This window comes from Hemicordylus capensis, chromosome 15, assembly GCF_027244095.1.
Source record: "Hemicordylus capensis ecotype Gifberg chromosome 15, rHemCap1.1.pri, whole genome shotgun sequence".
Taxonomy (NCBI): Eukaryota; Metazoa; Chordata; class Lepidosauria; order Squamata; family Cordylidae; genus Hemicordylus; species Hemicordylus capensis.
In genome coordinates, this window is record NC_069671.1 from 1,966,765 (window position 1) to 1,990,973 (window position 24,209).

General features: G+C 48.0%; 1 protein-coding gene across 3 annotated transcripts in view; it reads right to left on the reverse strand.

Annotated features, from left to right (window-relative positions):
* Positions 1 to 24,209, reverse strand: part of CABP7 (calcium binding protein 7) — a 62,564-nt gene that overhangs the window by 12,012 nt on the left and 26,343 nt on the right. For all 3 annotated transcript variants that reach the window (XR_008312517.1, XM_053280079.1, XM_053280078.1), the window contains exons 2-3: positions 5,256 to 5,399; positions 344 to 456 (exon numbers count right to left, since the gene is read on the reverse strand). Coding sequence is in view for 2 of the 3 variants with exons in the window: in XM_053280079.1 (XP_053136054.1) it covers positions 344 to 456; positions 5,256 to 5,399 (257 nt within the window). In the remaining variant the exon portion in view is untranslated. The remainder of the gene's footprint in view (positions 1 to 343; positions 457 to 5,255; positions 5,400 to 24,209) is intronic.

The window sequence follows — 24,209 nt, forward strand, 5'->3', positions numbered from 1 at the left end:
ACAGGATGAGATGATGATGCCTTTCAGCATCTTCCTATTTCGCTGCTGCCCGATATAGTACTACCAGCGGGGATTTGAACTGGCAACTTCAGGGGTAGGGCAGAAATATACGGCTCCCCAAGCCAGTAGCCACGGAGAGCCCTCTCCTCTGAGAATTTCTCTGATCCCCTTTTAAACCTAAAGGCCAGGCCCACAAGTGGGGTTAAGTGTGCGGGAGGTGCTGGGATGAATCCCACGAGCCGCCTGACCCAGGCTGGGCCGCCCTAGCCGAGTTAGGCTGCTCGTGAGAACAGCCTTACAGAATCCCTGGCTGCCGGGAGATGGGAAAGGGGGCCGCTTTTACCTTCCAGAATACGGTGTCAAAGTCAGTGCCGTGAAACCTCTCGGGGATGCCAGAAGCAGAAAGTTTGGGGCCGAGTAACGTCACAAACTCCTCAAAGTCCACCTGTCCGTCTCCTAGAAACGAGAGACACCACCAAAGATGAAAGCGAAGACGGGCGGCACAGGTAAAAGTTTTGCAGACGGTTGATTGATTGATTGATAAATTTATATACCGCCTTTTATTAAGTCAATCCCAAGGCGGTTCACACAGAAAAATTAAAATAGGACTATAAAAATACACAATTAAAATATTAAGCTAAAATATGAAATCATAAATATGACTAAAAAGATTTAAAATACAAGCATAGAAAATACAAAGAAGCAGCCGTAGAGATAATCGTATAAAAGCCTGGGTAAAAAGTCAAGATTTCACACGCTTTCTAAAAACTGTGATGGAGACCGAGGAGTGAATCGTCACCAGGAGAGCATTCCAGAGTCTGGGAGCAGCAACAGAGAAGGCCCTGCCCCGAGTGCACGACAGTAAACGGTTTACTTGTCCAAGTGTTTGCTTTGCATTTTTAAAAGAATAAGTCATTATTATTATTATTATTATTAATAAATAAATAAATTCTTGATGACTGAGGGATTCTCGAACTTGGGGCCCCAGGTGTTCTTGGGTTACAGCTTTCACCACCCCCTGCTGGCTGGGAATTGTAGTCCAGCAATATCCAGGGACCTGAGTTCGAGAACCCCTGGCTTAACTGACCTAATAATGATCTATTAGGCCATTGCTCACTTCTCTTCCTTCACGGCTTGCCTTTATTTGTCCCAACAGTTGGAGGAGGTAATATTTAATTTTCTAGCTATCCATCCATCACATGAGGGCCCGTTCACACATTATGTTCAACATTCATACAACAATACAGCTTTTAGGAAGGCACAGCTGTTTTCTCAGGCTTTCCACTGAAATTTATTTTAACCTGTTTAATGGTTTTTATCTCATGACATGGTTTTAATGTTTTTATTTTGTGAAATTGTTTTAGCTTTTTTCAAACTCTGTTTTATATCTGCTGTGTGTTAAATTGTGTATCCCGCCTAGAGATACAGATATCAGGTGGTATATAAATATGATAAACAAACACACAGGTGAAGATCCGTACACAGGTACAGTCAGTTTTATGTAACTCATTAGGCCCATTCACATGTTATGTTCAACACTCATACAATGAGTGTACAGTGTAAACAGGTACAGATCTTACAAAGTTACAATCATTCACATGTTATGCTGAACGCAGGTACATCAGTACACTTCCTATCTTTATTTCATTCATTTATTGTTAAGTTTGTATGCCGCCTTTCATTAAAACAATCCCAAGGTGGCTCACACAAAAATTAAAAACAAAACTATAAAAATGACACAATTAAAATATTAAGCTAAAATATACAACAAATCTGACTAAAAAGGTTTAAAATATTTGTACCATACATTGGAAGGGCCTGGATTCTAATCTTTGTAGGTATGGACACATCACGGCATCTAAATATACTTTCCAAGGCCTTCGTTGTTAGCATGTGTGTGTGTGTAAAAATACTCAAATAATCACCGCTTCCGTGTCCTGTGAAGATTACCGCTAAGCTGAGACTTGGGTGCCCCGTGAATCGACCTAGGGCCCCAATCCAACGGACGTACCCTCTGGTGCAACTCAAGCAGGCCCAGCTTCTCCACTGCTCCCCAGTGTGTCTTTCTCCCTGATTCCCCGCGGAGGCAGAAGCCCCGTGAACCATCTCTGTCTCTGACAAATTCACGAGCTGTACTTTATGGAGCTGTCAACCTAGTTTTACAGTGCTGGGACGAGACTCTTTCTCAAAGACAAATATTCCCTTTAGCTGGTGACATCAAATCTGTAATAGCTTTGGCAATGGCTGCATGGCAGGGCACATTATCCGGAGATGTTCTGGGGCCCGCGTGCATTAGGGCCGGGTGCGGGGGGGGAACGGACTCGAGTGCAAAACCTAGAAATGAAAGGGGAGAGGATTAAGGGGCAGAAGGAGGAGGAGAGGACCCTCATAGTAGGGCCAGACCAGATGGACGTGGTGGGAGAGAGATGGCGGGATCATTTATTTTTAGATTGTGAGTCCTTTGGGGACAGGGAGCCTTCTTATTTATTCATTATTTCTCCATGTAAACCGCTTTGGGACCTTTTGTTGAAAAGCGGTATATAAATATTTGTTGTCATTCATTCATTCATTCATTCATTCAACATATTTGTATACCACCCCAAACGCAAGTCTCTGGGCGGTTTACAACGAAACAATAAATTTAAATAAAAAGGTTAAAACATTACAACAATTTAAAACTTAAAACTATTAAAAATCATCAAACTATTTAAAAAGGTTCTAATTAAAAGCCAGGGTGAACACAGAGGTCATTTAACTCCCCAACGGGGGCTGCACAGCCCCTGCTCGGGAGCTAAACCAGCACCCTCACATCTGACATCAGACGTGGGGTGTGTGTCGGGGCTGCAAAGCGCGGCCCCTAATTGGGCGTGGCCTGGGTTCTTTGAACCCGTTGGCCCAATGGTGGCTCTGCCCTGCTTTTGGGGATGGTACCATAATTCAGTGGCAGAGTGTTTGTTCTGTATGCAGAAGGCCCCAGGTTCAATCTCTGGCAGCAGCTCCTGCTAGGGCCGGAGACAGTTTCCTGCTTGAAACTGTGGAGAGCTGCTGCCAGTCAGAGCAGGCAATACTGAGCTAGACAGAGCAACGGCCTGACTCGCTGGAAAGCGGCTTCCTATGTTCCTAAGTAAATGAAAATGGGAAGAGCAAAAATGTCCTTGTACCGTGCATGGATGAAATAATAACAAACAGGAATGTGAATTCAATCCACAAATAACTAAACAGAACAAATCAGATATTAAAAACAAATACTAAAAGAAAATTATATAGTTATATAAATATTTGTCATAATATCCATCGTATAAATGCTAAAAGGAAAAGGGAAAAAAGGCCAACAATCATTTCACTTTACACACAGCATCTTAGCATCTTAGATTAATGGTACTCAAGAATATTAACTCAGATGGACGCTTGAAACATGAAACCACTGGACAGGAAATTAATCAGCCAAAGGTTTGACTGTTTTCTCCAAGGTCTCAACAGGGACCATGGTTCCCTTGTGCACTACAAAGACACTGCTTAAAAAGGCATTGTTCCTGCAACTGACTTTCCACAGTGTTTTCAAGCTTAGCACCTGATGAAATGCCTCACTGCTTATGAAAGCTAATGCATAAAAACAACAAGAAAAAAGTATCACAGGTTAAACTTAAAGTGCCATCATTTTCTTAGATTTCCTACTGAACTAAAGACTAACATGGCTTTTCAGGAGCAAAATACATCCAAGTAAGCAAACTAAGTTTTTAATAAGAAAAATGAACAGAATAATGGAACAAAAAAATTTGCTGCAGTCCTTGCCAGGGGGACTGAAAGCAATCTTGTTCATTTCCCAGACTCTTACTGATGAAGCTAGATGAATTCATCTTCTAGCCAGGGGAAGGTGGTTTATCTATTATATATTTTGAAGAATTTGTTTGTATATTTGTTTGTGAGAGATAAAGTAATACTTCCTGAATACCTACAGATGTCAAACTTTGAACAATCCTGCCACTTGAATTAGCTGAATTAGCACTAGTTTTTACACCAGAATATGCTCAGGGAAAGGTTTAAGTAATGTTTCTGTTCTTTCTAAGAAGAAATTCCAAATATGATCATATTTCAACCATTATTGTTCTCAACAGATTTTTAACACTCAATAATCAGAGCAATAATTCTGAAATGACAGCATGCCCAAGAAAAGCAGAAGATCTTTCTCAGCCAGATTTACTATGATTCAAATTTACCAGATATGGTCATTATTCATGAAAATGAATAATGAAGTTGAAATCTACAAATTTACAACTGTTCTTTTACTTCCCTTTTGCAAGCACATTAATAAAAAATTCTATGACTTATATTTAATTTTGTCAATTTCCCTATACGTGTAATCTGTGAAAAACAACTTTGCCCGATTCTATGACAGGCCTTTCTTACTAGTCTTAAATATATTTTGAAGAGTTTGTGCAAAATAAAGTCATACCTCCTGATGACCCAAGGACATCAAATTTTGCATGCACAATCCGGCCACTGAAATCAGCTGAATGTGCTACTTTTTACACCAGAATATGCTGGGTGAGAGGTTTAAATAAAAAATTTTTTGGCAGAAGTGCTGAATATAATGACCATATTTTATTGGCTCTTGTTCTCAACAGATTTTTAATGCTCAATAATCATATCAATAATTTATAAAAGACACCATGCCCAGGAAGTTTTTCACACCTGGCTTTTAGTCTGCATCTCCTCCAGAATGCTCTTGGAGAGCATTTCACACTCAATTCGGGTTTTTCTTTGCACGTTAGAGAGTAGACCGATTTATATATGGAGTAAAAAAAAATCCCCTTTTTGCATCGGGTTTTTTGGGGCAACTTTGAACTCGCAGTAAAGCCTGCTGTCTGGGAAAGCAGAGAGGCAGAAGATTGCTCTCTTGTTATTTGAGAAAATGCATGATGTTTGAAGTTGAAATCCTATAAATTTCAAGCTGTCCTTTGACTTTCCTTTGGCAAGCACATCAATTTTTTTTAAAAGCCTACGACGTAGACTTCATTTCTTGAACTTTCCTCGAAGTGCAATGGATGCAAAATGCCTTGGCCTGGTCGACGACGGGCCTCAGCCCCTGGTAGTGCATGTGGCAGGCCAGACAGCCAAGCACGTGCGTCAGACCGCAGACCTGTGCAAAACCAAGCTGGGCCAGAGTCACACCATCTGACCTCACAGTTGAAGCCCAAGATGGGAGCCTGGGAACTGATGACCCAAAGGGAAAAGAAGAGCCCAGCTGGCCTTACCGTCCATGTCGAGCCTCTGGATGATGACCTCCAGCTCCACTTCGTTGGGCATGTAGCCCAGGGACCTCATGGCTGTGCCCAGTTCCTGCTTGGAGATGAAGCCGTTGCCATCCCGGTCAAACACTTTGAATGCCTCACGGATCTCTGCAGGGCAAGAGAAGAGAGAGTCAGGGAGGCCGCTGAGGTTGGCGCTCCTGGCCCGCAGAGCGCCCGCCAACATTAGTGAACTTGGATCACTTGGAGCATAAACAGAGGCCACCAGGGGAGGAAACCCCGGCTTCTCAGGCAGTGGGCTGCCCGTTTCTAGAGTCCAGACTAATCTTGAACAATGTCCATGAGGCAGCAGACCCCAGGCGACCCATTCGTGGTGAGCATTTGGGCTCTTCTGACCGCACTTTGATTATAACTACTTGCTACTTCTTAACTGACACTGTGGTCCAGCCATCCATCCATCCATTTGCTTGCTCTACTGCCCTTCCAGAAATGGCTCAGGTGGTTGCATTAGATGGCTTTTACATCCAGTTTTGATTTTGTATTTTCCCCCTACTTGTAAAGTCACCATGGAGTCTCTAACTGGTAGGGCTCGGTGTTCCCTGTAACAGGGATTCTCAGATGTTGCTGACTACAGTTCCCAGCCTCCTCAGCTGCAGTGGCCATTGGCTGGGGATTATGGGAGTTGTAGTCAACAACATCTGGGAATCCCTGTTACGGGGAATATTGGTAGGGCTGTAGGTCGGTGGCAGCACAGCTGCTTTGCATGCAAAGGTTTGCATGCAAAGCATCTCCAGGTGGGGCTGGGAAGGACTCCTGCCTGAAACGGTGGAGAGCTGCTGCCAGTCAGAGTAGGCAATACTGAGCGAAGTGGACCAAGGAGTTAGGGGCAGGACTGGAGCTCAGTGGGAAGGCATCGGCTGTGCATGCAGAGAGAACCAGGTTCCATCCCTGGCAGCATCTCCGGGTAGGACTGGGACACGCTCCTGCCTGAAGTCTTGTAGAGCTGCTGCCAGTCAGGGTCCTGAGCAGCTTTGTATATGTTCAGAAAGCAGCATGCCTCCTTCAGAACTGGAGCCATGTGCTTGTTCCGTGCTGCTTCCCTGGTCCCAGGCTCTCCTCCTTCTGTGTAACCAGCACTCTTTATTCCAGTAAACACGGATTCCCTGGGGTAATTGTAGTTACCTGGGGCTTAGCCCCCGGCCTGCCTCCTCTCTCGTTTCGGATCCCTCTCAGCGAGGACGGCCCGGAGGCATTCTGCTGCCTGAGGTGAAGGCCACGGGGGGAGGAGGCGCCCTCCGTCTGCAGGCCGGTGCTCAGCGTCCCTAACTTGCACCGGGTGGGGTGGGGTGGGGGGAGGGAAAGGAAGACCCCACACCCCAATGGAGAGGGGGGGAAAGGAACAGCATGCTCGGGAGGGGGGTGTTGGCAGCAAGAAGCCGGGAGGACCGCGGGCAATGCTCCCTGTCACAGGGTTTCCCAGGTGATGTTGACTATAACTCCCATCATCCCCAGCCAGAGGACATCGCATCTGGGGATGATGGGAGTGGTAGTTAACAACGTCTGGGAGTCCCTGTTACAGGGAGCCCTGCCTGTGGGGAGGCACCCCTGGTGATGGGGGGGGCAGTGCTTGCTGGCCCCTGCATCCCTTCTTGCTCCCACGCTTGAGGGGACTGCCTCACCCTGCCCCATGGAAGGGCGCCCCTGCCCCCAAGGCTTCAGCCCCACAGGAAAAAGTGTCTCTCTCCCCCTATCCCTCCCCTCCCCATCATGTGGTGCATCCTGTGAGGAGGACTGTTCCTCAGCCGGCTCCACACGGGCACTAAATAGCCACCGGCAGCTTCAGTGAAGGTCCAACCTGTTCCCCTCACCCCACCCCTGCTTGGAAGGAGCCTCTCCCACCCCCTTGGCAATGGGGCCCTGGCCTCGCTGTGGCTTTGTTCTGATGCAGGCCGGCACCTTGTTGTGGCAATCACAGCAGCCACACTGGGCACTTTTTGTGGCGGTTGGGGTGCCTTCGCTATTGCCCAGGGGCCCCTCTTCGGAAGTCTGCCGTCTGATGCTGGTGTTCCTATTTTAGTGTTGGATTCAGGGGCGTAGCTAGCGGGGAGGGGGCCCATGTTTGCCCCTCTCCCCGATAACCCCTCGGAGTGGGAGATAATAAAGCAAATAGGGAGGAGTGGAGCTGGGGGCGCCCGGCTTCTTTGAACCCACCCACCCAACGGTAGCTACACCCCTGGTTTGATTTTTTTTTTTTAAAAAGGCTTTTTGTTAGCACTTTGGAGATGGTTTATGTCGGAGAAGTGGGGTCTACACGAAAATAGGGCAGTGGCCAGCATCCAAATGAACGAGGCCGTAGGCCAGCCACGCTGCACACAGACTCCACAAGAGGGGCGGTTTTCTGCCCTTCCCTGATCCAGCAGGGCTGTTCTCACGTTCTTATGTCCTGCCTGCAACTTTGGAGAAGCCGCTGCCTGTCAGAGCAGACAATCCTGAGCTAGATGGAGCAACGGTCTGACTCCGCATAAGACAACTTCCTCTGTTCCTATGCTTGGCTGGCGGAAGCAGCATTGCTGGGTACTCAGAAAAACAAGGGGGCAGGCCCACAGCCCTGTCCTCTTATGGTAACCAAACCTTCCCTTCCTCTCTAAAGGAATCCAGCATGCTTCACCTGTCTTTTTAAAGGCATTCATCCCCAATGCATGTCAGGAGGTTGGAGAACCAGGGCATTAAAGAACTGGTCTGGGGCAGGAACCCAGATTGCCCAAAGCTACAAAATGCCCCCGGCAGGCAGGCAGGCAGGCAGAATCCCCGTGGATGCCGTGGGAAGAACCAGGCACAGCTCGCTCCTGCTACCTTGGATTACTGTGAGGCTCATCAGGACCCAGAAGGCTGAATTAATATGTGGTAAATAGATGTGCAGTGATGTTGTCCATTCGAATCGTCCCCATTTCCCAGGGGTAGTCCCTCTTTTCTGCTCTGATAAAATATTGTCCCTGTTTTGAGGAGATGGTGGGCATGGCTTTAAAAAAAGAAAAGGGTTGCTGTGTGCACAGGCGCTTTATCTCCCCTTCTGTCCTCCCACAATTGCCGCTGCAGATAGTAAACGGGGTGGGATGTCTTTTAAAATCATGACCAGCTACTCTACAATATGTGCAAACAGAGCGACTGAGACAGTAAACTTTGTATACAACTTTCTTAATTCCTTTTAAGAAAGAAAAGGACGACTACTAGTTGACTCATGCGCTCTGGCACTCCTGCAGGATTTGCACAGTAAACAGAGGCGTGTACTCGATTTTGGGGACTGAATGGGACCCAGTACATTTGAGTTGGAGGAGTGGTTGAGAATCCAGATGGCTGCGGAGTTGGGGTGAAGGGCGGCAAGGGCTCGCTGTGTTGGAAGGAACAAGCCCTCCCTTGCCAGAATGCTCAGCTTCCCTGTCATGGCTAAGCTCGGGGGCGGCCTTTCCATGAGGCGAGGTGAAGTGGTCATTTCAGGGGGCAGATGAATGGAGCGCGAGCAGGACGACAAGGTACCAGAATGGTCCAGAATGTGTACGCAAGGATGCTTATTGGGGCAAGTTGTTTCCCGAGTGTCACACCCAACCTGTGGCAGCTTCACTGGTTACTGGTTTGCTTCCAGGCTAGATTCTCGGGGGTCTTGACCTTTAAAGCCCTACCTGGCTTGGGGCCGGGGCATCTTTTCAGACCACATTCACCCATATGAACCTGCCAGGGCCCTCCACCCAGCATCTCAGGTCCTGCACATGGCCCCACCACTAATGGAGATCCAACTGATGGGGACTAGAGACAGGGCCTTCTCAGTTGTGGCCCCCTCAACTTTGGAACGCCCTCCTGGAAGCGCCTTCCTGCTGTGCTCCCTCCCAACAAATTGTTGAAGGCCCAACAAGGCAGCATTTAGTGACTCACCTCAGGCAACCTCATAGGAACATAGGAAGCTGCCATATACTGAGTCGGACCATGGGTCCATCTAGCTCAGTACTGTCTACCCAGATTGGCAGCGACTTCTCCAAGGTTGCAGGCAGGAGTCTCTCTCAGCCCTTTCTTGGAGATGCTGCCAGGGAGGGAACTTGAAACCTTCTGCATGTAAGCAGCAGGCGCTCTTCCACTGACCTCGGGGTCCATCCCCTCAGGGGAATATTTTACAGCACTCACATGTAGTCCCCCCTCCAAATGCAAACCAAGGCAGACACTGCTTAGCACAAGGGACAATCCCTGCTCACTTCCACAAGACCAGCTCTCCTCCTCCTGCCTCTGGCTTCTACTCTTGTGCAAGTCAAGTCTCCACTCCCCTCATCACATTTCTAGGATCCCCAAACCTGTTCCCACAAGGGCTCCAGAGGGATACAATTTCATCCAAGCTTTTTCATGTCATGTTTTTATCTGGAAACCCATAACTGAGGCCAAATCTTGAAAGTTTGGGCCATCCCGGAGAAACTAGTTGTCCCCATCAAAAGATCAGCGTTCTACGCCTTTCGTAAGAACGGCCTTGCCCGATCGGACCGAAATCCACCGTTCGGTTGCCAGCAGCAGCCGGGCAGATGCCTCGGGCACCAGACAGGCAGGCCACGGAGGTGAGACTGTCGCTGTTGTCTGCTGCACGGAATAACCTCTGTGAAAATTCATGGATGCTAAGAACTGGTGCCCTCAGTTCCTGCCCAGGAAATTGGCCTGGAGATGCAGACATCAGAAACAAATGTTGCAACTGGCCGTTTGGACGCTGTTTAATTATGCATTCAGGCAAGGTGACAAATTGTGGCTGATGTATTGATCTGCACTCTTCCTTGTTTGGTCGGCTTTGGATCGCTTGCAGCATTTTAAGATGTCCCTTCCTCTTAGAGCATGAGAGCACACTGAAAGCTGAAGAACGTTATCACCTCTTTCCCATTTAGAAACATAGGAAGCTGCCATCTACTGAGTCAGACTTTTGGGCCATCTAGCTCAGGATTGTCTACACTGACTGGCAGCGGCTCCTCCAGGGTTACAGGCAGGAATCTCTCTCAGCCCTCTCTTGGAGATGCTGCCAGGGAGGGAACAAGTTGGAACCTTCTGTATGCAGACATGCAGCGGCTATTCCCAGAGTAGCTCCCTCCCCTAAGGAGAATATCTTACAGTGCTCACATGGAGTCCCCCGTTCAAATGCAAAGCACTGCAGACCCTGCTTAGCAAAAGGGACAATTCATCTTTGTTACCACAAGACCAGCTCTCTTCTTTCTAGGGGTGTAGATCCACTGCTGGATAGTAGCTATCCCCCCCCCCAGCTGGCTCCTTCACTAAGAAAGGAAAGTGTGTGCCATTGGGTTGGTGTCGACTCTTGGTGACCACAAGCCATGTGGTTTTCATGGTAGAATACAGGAGAGGTTGACCATGGCCTCCTCCCGCGCAGTATGAAATGATGCCTTTCAGCACCTTCCTATATCTCTGCTGACCAACAGAGGTGTTTCCCAAAGTCTGGGAAACCTACCGGTGGGGATTCAAACCGGCAACCTCTTGCTTGCTAGGCAAGTCATTTCCCCGCTGTGCTATTAGGCGGCTTGCTCCTTCGCTAAGCTGACTATATATCCCACCAGTCTCCAGAGAGACATTGCTGAAGTTTACCCTGGGTGTTTTTCACACAGGGCTTTTAGCTCGCTTCTCCTCCAGAATGGGTGTGTGTGTGTGTGTGCGTTCACATATCGGCCAGATTTACCCCGAAGTCCCTGCAAGCTATCGGAGAGCAGTTCACACACAATTCGGATTTTTCATTGTGCGTTAGAGCCTAGCCTGATTTATGTCCAGGGTTAAAAAAATCCACTTTCTGCATCATCATTTTTTTTGGGGGGGGGAGGGGGGCCATTTCAAACTTGCAGTAAACTCACGGTGTGAAAGCCTGCTGTGTGAAAAAACGCCCTGCAGAGGAACTCCCTAGTGCCTGGTTAGCTCTGGCCGTGGTCCTGTTGGGTTACTCTGGGAGCTGTCCAGGGTCTGAAGCATCCCTGCCATTGAGGAGACTGTGATGCAGCAAGTCCAGGATCCCAAAGACTTTAAACTTAAATTTAAACCCACTCTGGTGCCTTGGAAGAAGAGTGGGATATAAACGTAAATAAATAAGAATAATAAATAAATAAATACAAATAAATGGTCAATACGCCAGCAAAAGAAACCCATGGGTACATAGATAAAACACGAGGCATAATCAATAATTCAGGAATTCACCGGCTTAATCATCTTGCCCCAGACATTGATTTCAGCTGCCAAAGATTCTGCAACTCTAACAGTAATAATAGAGGGATCCCAATCTGATATTAGCAAAATATAAAAGGACTCATGTGATCTGCCTGGATAGTTAGTTATAATAGGCGTAACAAACATAGACCGTAGATCGCGATAGTAAGAGCAGTACAACATATCTGCAATTGCTGAACTGCAGGGAGATAAGAAGCTGCCATATACTGAGTCCGACCCTTGGTCCTTCGAGCTTAGTATTGTCTACACAGACTGGCAGCAGCGGCTTCTCCAAGGTTGCAGGCAGGAGTCTCTCTCAGCCCTGTCTTGGACATGCTGCCCGGGAAGGAACTTGGGACCTTCTGCATGCAAGGTGCTCATTACTTGGAATGTTCTGGAATTCCAATGGGAATGTTCAATTCCAGAATGTTCTGGGATTCCAGTTGGAACTTGGGATGTTCTGGAATGTTCTGGAATATCTCAAGGAGAGCAGAGGAAAGCACGTGGTTGTGTGCCAGTGAGAATACTCTCCGATGGCTCAAGACTGTACCAAAGACCTGAAGAACTTCTCCCTGCCTCCTGGCACTGCTACAGGAAAGTGACTTTGGGGGAGAAAGGGGTGATTCCCCCAAAGACCAGAGGAGTGATACCCTGAGAAGCTCCCCTCCCATCTGGTGGCTCTTGCCATCTGCTTAGAAGCCAGGGCACGTGGTGGGCAGCAGAATGCCCGGCACGGCCACTGCACACTGGCTGCTATAACTCCCCTCAATCACTGATTCCATAACCATAAATGTCGGTGTGAAGAATTGTCCCTGGCTCCCGGGGAAGGAGAGAGAGAAAGATGTTCTGAAGCCAACCTACTCCACAAGGTCTTTGCATTAACTTTCTCAATCCTGGATAAGATCTGGATTGCTGGAAGAGAAGGTTGATGTTGAGGATTTTTAGAGCGGTTAAATATTTACTTACTACATGTATAGCTCACTCTTCCTCCAAGGAGAACTTGTGGAATTCTCTGCCACAAGATGTGGTGACAGCCAACAACCTGGAGGGCTTTAAGAGGGGTTTGGATACCTTCATGGAGGAGAGGTCTATCAATGGCTACCAGTCGGAGGGCTATAGGCCCCCTCCAGCCTCAGAGGCAGGATGCCTCTGAGTCCCAGTTGCAGGGGAGTCACAGCAGGAGGGAGGGCAGGCCCCTTTCAACTCCTGCCTGTGGCTTCCAGCGGCATCTGGTGGGCCACTGTGTGAAACAGGATGCTGGACTAGATGGGCTTCCTTGGGCCTGATCCAGCAGGGCTGTTCTTATGTTCTTATATACACAGTTATGTTTATCCCCACAACGACCCTGTGAGGTAGATTAGATAAGTGTCTGGCTCAGTATGTTTCATGGCTGAGTGGGGATTTAAACTTGGGTCTTCCTGGTCTCACTCTAAACACTACACCACATTGGTTCCCTATTTGCTGGATATTCCCTGAATATTTGATACTTGTATTTGGCACCATCTATTTGACAGTATTTGATGAATGACATGTAATGGTTGACAGGTTGGGGGTTGATGTGCAATGGTATGTAGACTTTGATAGCTGACATGCAATGGCATTAGAATCTGGCAATATTTGACAAGCGGCCGTTTGTGAGATTTCATTTTTGATGCCTGACAAAACAAAAGGTGCCAACAAGGTAAAATTTCCACATGGAGTTGGAATTTGAAATGTCACATCTGGAATTTGAGTGACAGAATAATGGGGGTGAATTTTGTGTTATTGCAAATGTCTGTTTCAGCTCTGCTGCAAGCATCTGCATTTCCACAGCCTCCGACAGTACCTTTTGAACAGCTGCATGTTTTCATCATGTATACAGGCTGTCCCAAATGAGTGGGGATGGAGCTGAGCTTAGGAACATAGGAAGCTGCTTTATATCACCAGAGCACTGGTCCATCTAGCTCAGGATGTTCTACACTGACTGGCAGCAGCTTCTCCAAGGTTTCGGGCAGGAGTCTCTCCCAGCCCTGCCTGGAGATGCTGCCAAGGACTGAACCTGGGACCTTCTGCATGCAAAGCAGATGCTCTGCCCTATTGGGAATCTCTTCCTGCACTCACATGTAGTCACCCATCCAAATACAAACCAAGGCAGACCCTGCTTAGCAAAGGAGACTATTCATGCTTGCGGCCACCAGAACAGCTTTCCTCCTCCTCAAGGAGGAAGAGCTTGTAGTCAGCTGTCCAGGGATGTTTTAGCAGAGGAGACATGATTAATGAACCAGAAGTAATTTTTAGTGAAGCAGAGGGTCTGTAGCCAAACAATCTAATCAATCAATCAATCAATCAGTCAGTCAGTCAATTAAATGTTGCAGCCCTGACAGATCACTCACTCACTCACTCACTCAATCAATTAGCTCACAAGAGCAAAGAACAACACGGACATCTTCTCCCCTGCAACAACAATCCAAACCAGTCAGGGAACTGGGAGCTCAGCTGAAGTTTCCTTGCACAACCAAAGTTTGCTGCCATGGAGCATGTGCAGGAGACGTTCTGCGAAGGAAATCCGGAGAGAGCAGAATCTCCCACATCCCAGCTTGAGGCCTGGATGACTTGGTCTGTACCTCATTCCATTTTTTATTGAAGGAAGAGGGTTTTGTGGGGGTTTTAATGGACAAAGATAAAATGGGAGGAAGAAAAAGGACATATCCATCACTCTGCAAGGAAATTGGCCATTTGAACGAAACAGGACCATTACATTTGAAAGAGCAGCTCTCCGTGGGGAGGGATTCCACTCTTCTTCTCAGAATTCACTCAGCTGGCAATTTATGACTTTTGTTCAGCAGATCCTGGGGAAAGGATGTTTTTAAACTGGTGCTGGTGATAGGAATTGGGAGAGGGGACTCATTTATCCTGGAAGAAGGATAAAAGCGCCGTCATCTTCATCTTTTAAGAGAGCGCCTTCTCTGTCATGAGCCCTGCCGCCTGTTACAATCTTCTGGAGAGGTCTGGTTACGGTTGCCACCAGCCCGTCTGGTGGAGACCTGAGACTGGGCTTTCTCTGTGGTTGCCCCGGGGCTTTGGAATACGCTCCCTGCTGAAAGAAGAGCAACTCCTTCTCTATTGGTTTTCAGGAAGACCCTCGAGACCCACCTGTTCTCGCAGGATTTTAATTTTAATAATTAATTTTAATAATTAAATCAAATGCATCCAGGGCAGACCTTCCTTAGCTAAGGGGACAAGTCATGCTTGCTACCACAAGACTAGCTCTCCTCTCCTGCTGCTTTTCTGTGGGTTGCCTTGTGGGCGTGGTGGGACCATCTGACACCAATGAATCTGTTGCATCCCCAGCGGCTCACATCATGGCCATCACTGTGCACTCCTAGATCCGTGGCATGGGGGGCAGTGCTCAGTGGCAAAATATGCCTGTGAATCCAAGTTGCAAGGGAGTAATGGCAGCAGGAGAGAAGGCATGCCCTTAGCTCTTGCCTGTGGGCTTCCCAGAGGCATCTGGTGGGTCACTGGATGCTGAGGCCTTGGGGCCCGATCCAGCAGGGCTGTTCTTATGATCTTATTATGTAAGCACTTTAAAAAGTGCTGGTTCTCTTCTATTTAGCAACAGGTCCTGTCTAACCCTGGCACAGCGGCTGTTGCTGGTGCCTGACTTGTGTTTCTTTTTAGACTGTGAGACCTTTGGGGAGAGGGAGCCATCTTATTTCTTTTTCTGTGTGAACCGCTCTGAGAACTTTTTGCGGAAAGTTGGTACATAAATATTCATAGTAATAGCAGCAGCAGAAGTAGTAGGGAATGCCTCTTTTGCTGCAAAAGAGAATGCCTCCTGAGATAATGTAAGACCATTTAGATTGGGAGCCCTTTTTCGGACAGGGAACCATATCTATCTATCTATCTATCTATCTATCTATCTATCTATCTATCTATCTATCTATCCTGCCCTGTTATAGGGGGAGGAGTCAAGCTGGCACAGAGTAAGTTTCTCCATTCACAAGCTCTCCCTGGATTTTATTTCTTTCTCCCTTCTCCTGTTATGGACGGATGATGGTTTTATTTTGTTTTAAGGTGATACAACACTGCAGTGAATGGTATAATTGCTGCTCTGAACATATTTATATTTATATTTATATATGTTATTGTAGTAGTGGATAGAGATCTCTTTTGTTTAGGGAGATTGCAAGTTTAATAAATTGATTAATCGGCTAAAATGGAGAGAATCAATCTACTACGATTTCTTAAATCCAGTGACATCTCTAATTGATTTAAGACCATGTATTTTGGTCCTATTTATAGTGCAATTGGAAAAGTTCCATTTATGCTGCTCTGCTCCCCATCCTGACGCCGATGAGCCGATGCTAACTATGACAAAGGACGAACATCTGTTGTTCTCCATGTGTTGGCATCACGCTTGCTGGAGATGGAAGAGAATTAGCTGGGAAAAAGAGTGATCCAATTCCCGGGCCCTGATTTCCGAAACTGACAAGGTTGTAAGACGGCAACAAGGTCTTATGGGAAGCCAGGTATGGCATTCCTTTCCAGCCGAGGCAAGGAAAAAGACGCATCATGACATGATTCGACGGATGTTTCTAATTTTGGTCCCTGCTTTGAATATTAAGCAAGAGAAGTCCCTCTAAAATCTTGAAAAGAGAGGAGTTACGAGCAATTAAGCATCATGGGTGATGAAGTACAAATATTGCCAAGGAAGGCTTGATTGGTGGTTTGTTAAATTAGAGTTGTGAAATTAATAGACAAGGCGACTCCAACGGTGCATAATACTGCTCGGCATTTAGGGAAGTGTTTTACACAGCAGGCCTTTCATGAAATCCTCGCTGTGAAATTAATTTCACTTGGCTGGGATGGGTGAGCACATGCGGATGGACCTTGGAGAGGCCCGGCAGCTGGGGCAGACCCATGGGCCCAGCCAAAGAGATGAAACCCAAGCCTTTCGCACATGGAGCATCTTCTGCTGCGACTGCTGCATTATTCATGGAGATGCTCGTGCTGCTAATTGATGTATTGATTTTATTATTGTTATGAATTGATTTTATCTTTTGTCTGTTTGTACGCTGCCTTGAAAGCTTATTAAGCTGGAAAGCAAGATATAAATGTATGTGTGTGTGTGTGTGAGAGAGAAAGAGAGAGCGAAAGAGAGAGAGAGGCACCAATGTGCTGTGAGAAATAAATTAATGAAAGGTTCCCAGAGACTGAGATATAGGAAGCTGCCATATACTGAGTCAGACCCTTGGTCCATCTAGCTCAGTATTGTCTACCCAGGCTGGCAGCAGCTTCTCCAAGGTTGCAGGCAGGAGTCTCTCTTAGCCTTGTCTTGGAGATGCTGCCAGGGAGGGAACCTGGAACCTTCTGCATGCAGATGCTCTCACAATGAGCTATGGCCCCGTGCCCGAAGGGGAATATCTTACGGTGCTTACAGTCTCTCATCCAAATGCCAACCAAGGCAGACCATGCTTAGCAAAGGGGACCGTTCATGCTACCACCAGCCCTTCCTCTGTTTCATGCTGTCAGCATTTCAGCTCTATGTTGTAATCTACTCATGGAGGTCTCCTGGTAAATCAGTGTCTCGTTCTCGGCTTTCCAGGTGCCATGTTTGTTCCATCAACTCACATTCCCATCTCCCCCTTTCCTGCTCATCCCCATCCATGCATAGCCTGCGGACTGCGGTCCCACTAGCCACACCAGGAAGGCTGCAAAGAAGCCCCCTCTTGACCTCTTAGAGGACAGCAAGGAGAATCCTTGATTCTGTTTTCCCGCTTGACTCTCTGGGGAGGGGAGAATCTGTGCAGAGAGCCAGGGCTTAAATAGAGGTAGCCTGTTTAAAGTGACTTGGCTGTGACTGGCTGGGAGGGCTCAGCCTCCGAGAAGGCCCCGTCCCATGGCTGTCCATCCCCAAATGCTTCATTCGACTTCCTGACAGGGTGTCAGCCATAGTAGGCGCTTTTTTTTTTTAAATGAAAGGGTTTTTTTAAAAATCATAGTTTGTTTTTTAAATGAATGCAGGGAAGGGGTCTGCAATAATCCCTTAGGAAGCCAGGCCCCCTGTGGCTATGGTCCTGAGTGAAGACAGACAAGGAGGAAAGTTTTTTGAAAGTGCAGGCTACCCAAGGACTTCCAGCTTGCACGGGGCACCTTCAGGCTGAAGGCGATCCCGCTCATGGCTCAGTGGAAGCTGTCCTTTCGCCGTGCGAGGGAGGCAGGTGGCAGTGAACAGACTGTGTGAGACCAAGTGACGGAGGCAAGAAGACAGGACAACCGTGGAATTAATGAGCAGATCGATGCGCGGCTGGAGCATGGCCAGACTCTAAGATGCCCGCCACCACCGTCTGTGCCTTTGTCCAGGTCCGTGGTCGGTCGGTGGCACACTTGGAGCGAATCTGCATAGTGTCTGCACCGTTCTCCTGGGATCTTCTCCTCATTATAATCTCTGCTCTCCTGGTGCACCCAGTTACTCCCACAATGCTATGTTTTCCTGAATGCAAGACTAGTTTTCGGCCAAGTCCTGAAAACATGGCAGCTCCCACAGTTTCCCCCCCAGAATCTCCCAGAACTATGTAGGATTATTAGCAGTAGCATGGCTAACATTGTCATGCCCTTATACAAATCGATGGTGCGGCCACATTGGGAGTACTGCATGCAGTTCTGGTCACTGTCTCTTAAGAAGGAGATTGTAGAACTGGAGAAGGTGCAGAAGGCGGCATCCAAGATGGTCAGGGGCCTGGAGCACCTTCCTGAGGAGGCCAGGCTACAGCGTCTGGGTCTGGAAAAGAGGCAATTGCAGCATGCAGGCCTGCTGCTAAGCGCCTCCTCTTTCAGTTATAAAGGGACCCCTCACTCACTGCTCACCCACCGCCTTTTCTTACCTTTGAAACTGAAACAAAGGGGAATACTCACTAGCAAGCCGGTTCAAGGCGGTTTGGATGGACTAGATTGGACCAGCCAGTTAGTTCTACCAAACTGATTCGGGGACCATGATCTGGTCTGAATTCGGACCAAATCACACAAACCAGTTCCGCACACACCTCTAGTTTTGAGTATTTCAAGCTCGAAACAAAATGCCCTTTAAATAGAGAGCCTGTTTCAAGCTCAGAACAAATCAACCCCATTTGAGTCCAAACATTTCAACCTTTTGAGCGCCATTTTGGAGGTCTGTTTTCCCCCTGCGGATTGGTTTTCTGGCACTGGCTTCCTATTGGCTTGCAATCTCCTTAAGAACATAAGAACAGCCCTGCTGGATCAGGCCCAAGGCCCATCTAGTCCGGCATCCCGTTTCGCACAGTGGCCCACCAGATGCCCTGGAAGGCACAGGCAGGAGTTGAGGGCATGCCCTCTCTCCTGCTGTTTCTGCCCCGCAACTGGTACCCAGAGGCACCCTGCCCCCAAGGCTGGAGGTGGCCTACAGCCCTCCAACTAGTAGCCATCAATAGACTTCTCCTCCATGAAGTTATCCAGATCCCTCTTAAAGCCATCCAGGTCGTTGGCTGTCACCACATCTCGTGGCAGAGAATTCCACAAGTTGATGAAGCGTTGTGTGAAAAAGTACTTCCGTTTGCTGGTCCTAGATTTCCTGGCAATCAATTTCATGGGATGACCCCTGGTTCTAGTGTTATGGGAGAGGGAGAAGAATTTCTCTCTATCCACTTTTTCCACCCCACCCTCCTTGCTTCTTGGTTGGCTTGTTATCGTACAGATCAAGTGTTGTCATGGGCAACTGTGTCCCCATTGGCTGGGGGGAGCCCAAAGGAGGAAGTTGCTCTAGTCAAGCCTGTGGCTATGCTTGCTGCTAAGGGTGCTGCTGTGGCAGCTGGGGAAAGGTTGGGGGAAAGGTTCAAAACTGCCCACTTGCCCATTTCTTTTGTGGTTTGGGTGGTAGGTAGCACCCATTATGCCCTACCACCCAAACCACTTTGGCGTCCCTAGGAGATACCCAATGGCGTGTTTCAAGTTTCCCCATTGTTCCCCATGGCCAAAACACTCGAAACATTTTGAGTTTTGTCTTGTCGAAGCAACCAGTTTGACTGCCGTTTCGATGAAACGATTCGATCATCTGTGTTTTGTTTCGAGCTCGAAACAAAACGCAACATCCGTTTCATGCACATCCCAACTCTGAATCCCAGTTGAAGGCGGGGGTGGGTGGGAGAGAAACGGCAGGAGAGGGGGCATGCCCTCAGCTATTGCCTCTGGGCTTCTCAGAGGCATCTGGTGGGTCACTGTGGGAAACAGGATGCTGGACTAGAAAGGCCTTGGGCCTGATCCAGCCCAGCTGTTCTTATGTTCACTGTGGGTTTTCTGGGGGAAATGCTGGCCACTAGGAAACAGCCACCAAAGGAGTTCGGCTATTCCTTTTAAACTTCTAAACTTTTGATAGTTAAAAAGAAAAGAAGCTTGCTGCACTCGCACATTCCAAGTGAGTCACTCCTGTTGCAAAAACAAAGGAGTCAATTTCTTTCATTTTGGAACCTTTCTGCATTTGTTTAGTCACAAATGAAAATGACCCCAACAGACCTTGTTTGGTTTATTTTTGCACTGCTTTCTAAATGAACGCACACTCCTAGACAAAATCCTTAGCCCACAAATTTTGGCTGTCCGTACCATCACAGGAGATAAATGCTCACTGTGATTCTTTGGCAACATCTCTCCCTTACTTACTGCTACGTTCTGCTACTATTCATATACCCCTTTTCAACAAAGTTTCCTAAGCGGTTTACATAGAAAAATAAAGAAAAAATAAATAAGATGGATCCCTGTCCCTGAAAGGGCTCACAATCTAAAAATGAAATAGAAGGTAAACACCAGTCACAGTTTCTGTGCTGGGGACAGATAGGGCCAGCTGCTAAATATAAGAGAATCACCACTTTTAAAAGGTGCCTCTTTGCTCAGTTAGCAGGGGTCTCTCTCCCCTAGAGATGGAGAATAGGTGACAGGTGTTTTTTTTAACCACCCCTTCTTTCTCTCTACCGCTCACACAATTAGGGTAAAATTGCAGTCATTTTTGCTCAGAGTCTAGGGGCAGGGTAACAATGAACCTTGGAGCAACCTCTGGAGGACTTTCCTTCCTACCAATATTCATTTCCATTCCTCTAACAACATCGATAAAGTTCTGTAGTAGTTTTTGTGGGCTTAAAACCTTTGAATGCTTTTAAAACACCATGCAAAATGTAGCAGCTGCAAACTGGCCACACCTGGAGCACTGCATACAGTTCTGGTCACCACCATATCTAAAAAAGGACATTGTAGAACTGGAGAAGGTGCAGAAGAGGACAGCCAAGATGATCAGGGGCCTGGAGCACCTTTCTTTTGAATCAAGGCTACAACACCTGGGGCTTTTTAGTTTAGAAAAAAGACAACTGCGGGGAGACATTATAGAGGTCTATAAAATCATGCATGGTGTGGAGAAAGTGGATAGAGAGAAATTCTTCTCCCTCTCACATAACTCTAGAACCAGGGGTCATCCCATGAGATTGGTTGCCAAGAAATTTAGGTCCAACAAACGGAAGTCCTTTTTCACACAACGCATGATCAACTTGTGGAATTATCGGTCACAAGATGTGGTGACAGCCAGCAATCTGGATGGCTTTAAGAGGGGTTTGGATAACTTCATGGAGGAGAAGTCTATCATCGGCTACTAGTCTGAGGGCTAAAGGCCACCTCCAGCCTCAGAGGCAGGATGCCTCTGAGTACCAGTTGCAGGGGAGCAACTGCAGGAGGAGAGAGGGCATGCACATACCTCTTGCCTGTGGGGCTTCCTAGAGGCATCTGGTGGGCCGCTGTGTGAAACAGGATGCTGGACTAGATGGGCCTCCTTGGGCCTGATCCAACAGGGCTGTTCTTAGGTTCTTATGTTCCCATCTCTAGGGGTGTAGACCTTGCCAAACATCACCATGAGCATTCGCCTTCCCAGATGGTACCAGCCACCCAGCTGACTCACGTTCTAGCATAAGCTCAATAGGTTGGGATGCTCAACCTGAGATGGTTGGACTACAACTCCCATCAGCCGCAGCCGCAGCTGGGAATGACGGGAATTGTAGCCCATCAACAGCTGGAGGGCCCTGGATTGGCCATGCCTGCACTAGCTGGCCTTTGGCAGCCATTCCCTTTAGCCTCAAACCCCGCCCCCCCGTGCAAATAGTTAGAGGATGTTGCTTGTTCTCTCTTTTGCCATTGCAAAACCTGACCCCGGCTTTCTGCTTCCCTCCCTCTTAAAATCAGTCCCCAGTAAGCCATGAAAGGTGGCTGCCTTTTCTACCGTGACCGGGCCTCTAAAGAACCTTTGCGCAAGAGGCCTTATCGGAGGCATTCAGCAAGCAGAACAGATCAGCTGTGTCAGCAGAGGCCAGGGATGAAAAGGAGATCGCCTCTGGGGTGCCATTTTGGGTCCGCCTTGGAATGAAAGAGATGAAAGGAAGGCCCCAGCTGTGCACCGCCTGGCTGCTGATTCCAGGTGATTTGGGGGGACTGGGATAAACAGGAGGCCACTGACCTCAAACGACACATGCGAAATATTCAGCACCTGGGACCTCAAGGAGCTCAGGAGAAACTTTGGCCTCGGCACTGGTCTATCTATAAAGTGTTCTGTCGAGTCGGTTTCGACTCCTGGCACCCACAGAACCCTGAACACTCAGGCCCCTGATTGATTGATTGATTGTTTGTTTGTTTGTTTGTTTAAGTGCCGTCAAGTAATTGTCGACTCTTAGCGATCACATCGATAGATTCTCTCCAGGATGATCTGTCTTCCACTTGGCCTCGAAGGTCTCTCAGTGGTGCATTCATGGCTGTCGTCATCGAGTCCATCCACCTTGCTGCTGGTCGTCCTCTTCTTCTCTTGCCTTCAACCTTTCCCAGCATTATGGACTTTTCAAGGGAGCTGGGTCTTCGCATCATGTGTCCAAAGTATGATAGTTTGAGCCTGGTCATTTGTGCCACGAGTGAAAGTTCTGGATTGATTTGTTCTAGGATCCATTGGTTTGTTTTCCTGGCTGTCTGTGGTCTCCTCTAAAGTCTTCTCCAGCACCAAAGCTCAAAAGCGTCAATGCTTTTTCTGCCTTGCTTCTTCAAAGTCCAGCTTTCGCATCCATAGGGTGTCCATAGAGGAAAAACCATTGTTCAGATGATTCTAATCTCTGTAGGTATAGACATGTCATGGCATCTAAATGTCCTTTCCAAGGCCTTCATTGCAACCCTGCCAAGTGCTAGTCTGCAGCGTATTTCTTGTAAGCTGCTGGATCTTTTACTGCTGATGGTCGATCCTAAAAGGCAGAAGCTACCCACCTCAGGCCCCTACACACACGAAAAACAAATCTGCCAATGAGTGTGCTTGGTTGTACCTTTGATGTGATTAGGGCCCTGCCTTTGGAAACATAGGAAGCTGCCATATACTGAGTCAGACCATTGGTCCATCTAGCTCAGGATTGACTACACAGAGTACAAAAGTTCCCAAAGTGGTTTACAAAGAAATAATTTTTTTAAAAATGGCTCACCAGCTAAAAAGGAAGCATACGATAGACATCAGCAACAGCCACTGGAGGGATGCTGTGCTGGGGATGGAGAGGGCCAGTTGCTTTCCCTGTTGCTAAATACAAGAGATCCACCACTTTAAAAAGGTGCCTCTTGGCTCAGTGAGCAGGCGAGAGACAGCAACCGGCTCAGAGTGAAATCTATCAGCCCAGCCTCAAAGGAGTCTCGGTTCCCATCAATTGGCTTCCTGAGAGTGCCACGGAGATCCCTAGAGATGGCTGCTGGGACCGTTCCCTGCAGTTCTGTGCCGTGAACTCTAGAGGCAGCGCAACTCTTTGGAACTGGCCTCCGTCCCCTTCTGCCTTCAGAGTGGTTGCCTGACAGCAGAAAAGAGCTCCCGCCGCGTGCGGTAATGGGGGACATTTGTCCCAGGCAATGGTTTTGGAGGCAACGGGCAGAGCAGGGGTCGGGCAGGGAGTCTTCTGGACCACGGCGAGTGGTCCAGATCTGGGGGATGTGGGGAGGAAACCTTTTCTTAACCACTGGTGGGTGATTGCAACTGGAGAAAGATGTCATATGTCCTGGAAGGAAGGAGAAGCATAGACCAGAACTTGTTTTGGGGGTCCAGATGCCTAGATTTAGCCTGTCCAGGTTGGTTCTCTCTATCCCTCCCTCCCTCCCTCACACACACACACACACCCCTACACACCATACCCTGAATATCTATCTACTTGTGGAGAAAAAACATAGGAAGCTGCCATATACTGAGTCAGACCCTTGGTCCATCTATCTCAGGATTGCCTACCCAGACTGGCAGCAGCTTCTCCAAGGTTGCAGGCAGGAGTCTCTCTCAGCCCTATCTTGGCGATGCTGCCAAGGAGGGGACTTGGAACCTTCTGCATGCAGATGCTCTTCCCAGAGCAGCCTCATCCCTTAAGGGGAATCTCTTAGGTCCTCACAGCCACCCATGCAAATGTGAACCAGGGCAGATCATGCTTAGCAAAGAGGACAATTCATGCTTGTGACCACAAGACGGGTTCTCGTGGAGAAGAGCTGGTCTCGTGGTAGCAAGCATGAATTGTCCCCTTTGCTAAGCAGGATCTGCCTTGCTTTGCATTTGCATGAGAGACTACATGTGAGTGCAGTAAGATTTCCCCCTTGGGGATGGGGCCGTTTCTCAGTGGAAGAGCTGAAGGCCCTGGGCTCCATCCCTGGCAGCATCTCCAGGTGGGGCTGGGGAGAACTACTGCCTGACACCTTGGAGAAGATGCTGCCAGTCTG